Here is a 5,679-nt window from a genome sequence, read left to right as displayed (position 1 = left end):
TTTTTTTTTGTGTACTACGTGGTAATTTTTTTTTTTAATGCATATAAATGCATATTTTAATGATTTTAGTAGCATATTTGTGTATTTTTTAGAGCTATAAGTTCCTAAGCCTACTAATCAGCCTTAATCGTAGTCATAATTCACTACCATAACGACAGTGTAAGTTGTTAAAAACCCTTGATAGTAATATCATTAATAATTAAAAATATATTTTTATCCCATTAATATTAAATAAATATACAATAATATAAATAAAAAAATTATTATATTTGAAAAGACAATGAGGGGGTTGAGCATCCAAACCCCCTCGCTGTCTACGCCATTGCAAATTATTAAAAATCTGTTTTAGATTTTTTCTATCACATCATTTAAATTTGGTTGCAAACATCTTACGGCAAACATGTATGTGAAATTGACAATCAGCACAATTATTATAACTGGTAGCAATTCAAATTCAAATAAACTGCTGCAAATAAGGATCACAGTCATCTGCGTCCGTCAGCGATAGCTATTCATAATTTGTAGTATTTCTTAGAGGTCTCTCTCTTCTCTCTTAACAATTAACGTATTATAGCATTAAATACGGATCTATTTCAATTCGTACAACTATTCGGATAGGACCCGTACCCAATTTGAAAAAGAGTTTTTTTTTTTTTTAGATGGATTAATCAACATACATTCGCGACGAGCTCCAACGGTTGTAGAAACTAAATATTCAAGCAGACCGTGTTTACAAGTACTCCACGCACTTACCGATTTCAAATCAGGTGCACAACTGCGCAACCGATGTACAATTAGTTCGCCCAATCGAACGTGCGTAGCCGCAAATAATTTTGGAATAGCCCAACGAAAACCATGATAACCGTGATAAGTTTGAGCGAAACCATAGAGTATTACTCTATGAGCGAAACGCAACAGTGGCGTTATACGGTAATTATTGTAACTTCTCGCAGTATGCCGGACCTGCGGTGATGGTAATTTTTGATTATCGTATTTCACGTTTTGCTCGGTGCGCCTCTTTCGATCCTATTTCATGTGTGGAAAATAGAGAACGGTAAAAAAATTACAAAACAATAACTGTCGTGTCACTCGTTTTGTAAAAATCGTGTTTTTCTCGTTGATCAATCAGTGGAGAGACTTCCGATGGAAACATAACTGCGGTTTCAATACCGTTCTACTCTTCGGCACGCATACAGGTATGAACGATTATTACTGTTACACTATGATAACGTTTCGCGTGCCATGCGAGTTCATAACCTCGGATCCGGCATTTTCGAAAGTAAACTTCCGAAACGAACGGTTTACGTGTCCCGTAAACGGATTCCATCGCAACTATGTGCAGTTTTCTCAGTGAAATTACCGCAAATATTGTAAAATGTCTTGTGACAGTACCATCATAGAATGAATAAAACAATCTGAAGAAGTTTAAAATAATAAAAATTAAGTGTCTAGGAGGTACCTTGACGATACACGCTATAAATGCAATAACTATGTCTAGATTTGTTAACATTATGATCATTCGATATAATTAACTATGACGTCTACTTCATAGTCTAGTTAATTATATCGAATGATTGTAATATGTTGAACGAGTACACATCTTATACCTAATGAATCAAAATATTTGTCCAATTCTTGTATTTATATGACTGTATACATTTTCATTACATTGTGTTGTCATTGTTTTACAGATAGAAATGTCATCATATCGCACTCCCAAAAGTAGTTCGCACCATATGCAGGCTCCCAGCACTAGTACACCAACATTATTGAAAAAACATAACATAGCTGCATTGAATAACAAACCAAATGTTAAAATTAATTTTAATCTTGTTACCAATCTAAAATCATTGCTTATTAATTTTAACAAAAACAATGAAAAAGAAAAACATAAATACAATAATCTTATATGTGATATCAGAGATGCTGGCATTGAAATAAAGGTAAGTACACTACTGTAATACATATTTTAAAAATTGTCATTCTTCTAAATTGTAGTCAATAGTTACATTTAAATGACTAACTTTAAATTCCAATGAAAGTTAATTTTAATTTTAAGTTACTAAAGAATACTTATGATTAGGTTTCAGATTTGAAGGCAATGTACCTAATCAATAAAAAAAAGCATTTTAAATGTGAAAAAAGGCATTTAATTTATATATAAAAGAAATTACAAAAATCACCACAAAATTAAATAGACTTACTAGTTAGTATATAAAAAAGTTGACGGTTTAGGTTTAAAATATTTTTGTATATACATAGAATTTATCTTTCTATATTCACCGAAGTTATATTTTATATATAAATAATTATCTAAATTAAGATTACTACTTATTAAATCATCATCACTTGTTGTTCTTCCAATCACTTGGTTGATTTTTTTGATATTTTTCCATCGTTAGATATAACTTTGTTGAATTTATCAAAAATAAATTCAATTAATTTGTGCCTATAACACCTAAGCTGTATATAAAACTATTAGATTAATTGAAAATCAAATACAAAAAAAAAAAAGTAAAAAGATTAAGGCTATCTCTCAATATGCGGTCTACCTCATTTTCTACCATTCATTCTACCTTGTTTTGTGTGCTACGTAACTATAAATATTAGTATAGTATGCGGTCTACCAATGTTATGTGTTCTACTTATAGCTGGGAATCTCCAGTCATTATTATTTACTTTTACTATTAACTATTGCTATTATTAGCTATTATTTACTCAAAATCGTTAAAAAAAAATGTGAGGTACTGATGAAGACCTCTTAGAGAGGTACTTAGCTGAGTATTGGTGGTGACAATTAAATAAAACTGATAATATTTTTGATGCTTTCCTTAGAGATATGAAATCATGCTTTGTGGATCCTTAATAAATTTAATTTTTTTTTTTATTTATACTTTTAATATTATTACGGTATACCACATCCATTTTGGTAGACCGCATATTGAGAGATAGTCAAGATTAATTTATAAGTAAAAAACGCAAAAAAAAACTACATTTATCATTTTAGATATTAAATGAAACTCATTTTTACTTAAAAATTATATTCCTATTATTATTATTATTATTATTATAAAAAAGGCTTTTGCCTTTAAATCTTAACCCTACTTATTCTATACTTAATAGTTATAAGAAATTTGTATTTTAACTGTTTATTTAAATAATACCCTAGTAATACATGTACCTAAATCATTATCCGTTTTGTTAACAAGTATTATATTAATTAGTTGTTATTAAAAAATAGTATAATTATACAATGGATGAATTATATTTATTTAATATTTATTAAATTTCTCTCCCAAAAAAGTTATTTTGAATGTATGAAAGTATAAAAATAATTATTAATCTAAGTATCTATTGTAACCCATCAATTTTACTTATTATTAATAAAAATCAAATAGGTTTTTTACTGTTTCAATTCAATATGAACTAGGTATAATTATGCAAGTGGGTTACTATTTTGTAATTTTTAATAATTATTTTGAATAAAACCTAACAGAAGTCTGTAAGTTCTATTAACTATTTATAATATTATGTTTTTGAATAGTTCTAATAAATGCATAATGCCTGATTCAAAAAAAAAATTATTTGTTGTAGTCTATGTAGACAAAACATAACAACTAAAAAAAAAAAAAAATGTTCTCATTGTATCATGACAATTTGGTTTTTCTCTGATTAAATATGGGCCAGTATATTAACATGTTTCTATTATGATTTGGAACAAGTTATATTTTTATATTATCTTAGTAAAATAATATGGTAGAAATTATATTATAAAAAACACTATACTTTATATTATAATAATAATAACAACAAACACTAATAGCAGTTTTATAGAATTTTATTTTTCATACCAATAAAATCCATCAATTTAATTAACAATTTAAATTTAAATTTTGAAAATGAATTTATAGTTTTCAAACATGTACTGTACTCTTATGTATTTAAGTTATATTTCTGTCAGTGATAGTAAACATTTTAATTGAAATAAGAAATAATGATTATGTAGGTCAGGGGTTTTTAATCTTTTGTAGATCACAGATCCCTGATAAAAGATATTTAGAAATTACGGACCTTCTTACCAATTTTTTTTTCGAATACATTATTTTTTACATAACATCTTATGTTATTAAAATCAAAATTATAATAATTATTTTTTTTAACAAATTACATTACTAAATATAACAAAACATATACATTCTTAATTATTTTTATTACACTTAATTTTTCAGTTAATTTCAATTTTATTATTTTAGTTTTTATTTTTAAATTTTTTTTTAGTATTCTTAAAATATAATTCTTATTAACTTAATGTGATGGTTGGTGTTATACTTGAAACAAGTTTTTGAACATCGTTTGAAGATAAGATCTATCTATCATATAATATAAAATAATAATCCAACAATAATGTATTAATGCACTCATATCACATATTAACATATGTGTAAGGCTGCCGTGGACCCCCGATATGAGTACCACGGACTACAGTTTAAGAACCCCTGCTATACATTATTAAATTTAAATAATTTAATTTGGTGATTTAGTCAATCTTCGTGTATTAAGTGGTCATATTCAAAAGTTATTGAACTCAACAATTGTTTAACAATTTAACTTGTAAAATTTTTATCCGATTCATCAAAGATGGATCTATTACAGATTACACCCATGCCTAAGAATTTATCCCAAATGAGTAAAATCCACATGATGCCTATGAACTCTGGCAAGTATAATGGGGGTAAAAGAAACAACACATGCCAAGATTTTACAACATTTACAATGTAAAACATTACATTAGAGTGGCGTTTTGGTTCATGAACAGGTGAGAATTATTAAGTAAAAATGGTATGCACAATCATTGGGAGAACTCTTAAGCTCTCAAAAAGATAAAAATCCCTTTCGGGTTATGATTTTAACTCAGATGAAAGTATTGGCATTCATTGAAAGAGCTTAGCCACCTCTCATAGTGCAAGAGAATTTCCCATTCCTATTTTTATCTGATTATTCCTAAGAATTTAATAATTTTAACAACAAATAAATTGTATGCTATATTAAAATATACATAAATGAATAAAATGCAAATTTATTTTTAAACTAACCTTTATGTGGTATATAGTAAATATTTGACTGTATGACTGAAAAACTTTTATTCTTCTATTATATTGTAACTCATTTAAATTATTTGCAGGATTCTGAACTCGTTAAGTTGTTGCAAGATGCAAGAAATTGTGTAAATATTTTAAATGAAAATCTAACACTGTTTGTTAAAGTTATATTGGTAAGACTATTTAAGATAACATTTATGGATAGTTATTTATGACAAGATATTTTTATTAGATTTTAAAGTGGATGAACAGAAGTGATGAAGTAGTCAATGAATATCGTGGATTTCTACTTGATGTTTGTACTGCGCACAATTATCATACAAAATTTGCTATAGATCAACTTGTGTCGAGTTTTTCTCAAGGTAATCGCATAAAATTTTTTATAAAATATCACGCATGATTCCTTATTTAAATAATTTTTACAGTTGATAATACTGTTTATAATTGTGTCAATGGTATGCCCAGTGAAGAAGAAGAAAGAGGGTATCAAAATATTCACATGACCCTTGAAGCTCTTTTAAAAGTCATTCCGCTGTGAGTATTATAAATAAAGAATCATTATTCATGTTTGTTACTATTA

General features: G+C 27.1%; 1 protein-coding gene across 1 annotated transcript in view; it reads left to right on the top strand.

The window, feature by feature from the left end:
- Nucleotides 1–961: 961 nt before the first annotated feature.
- LOC112683410 overlaps nucleotides 962–5,679 on the top strand; it is an 11,960-nt gene continuing 7,242 nt past the window's right edge. The window contains 5 exon segments of the mRNA XM_025554446.1: nucleotides 962–1,196; nucleotides 1,692–1,943; nucleotides 5,183–5,272; nucleotides 5,332–5,461; nucleotides 5,525–5,679. The exon segment at nucleotides 5,525–5,679 is cut by the window's right edge and continues 149 nt beyond it. Coding sequence (XP_025410231.1) covers nucleotides 1,698–1,943; nucleotides 5,183–5,272; nucleotides 5,332–5,461; nucleotides 5,525–5,679 — 621 coding nt within the window. The 5' untranslated portion in view covers nucleotides 962–1,196; nucleotides 1,692–1,697.

This window comes from Sipha flava, unplaced genomic scaffold (assembly GCF_003268045.1).
Source record: "Sipha flava isolate LNK unplaced genomic scaffold, YSA_version1 225_pilon_pilon, whole genome shotgun sequence".
Taxonomy (NCBI): Eukaryota; Metazoa; Arthropoda; class Insecta; order Hemiptera; family Aphididae; genus Sipha; species Sipha flava.
Note: the sequence above shows the minus strand (reverse complement) of the source record. Positions and strands in the feature narration are given on the sequence as shown.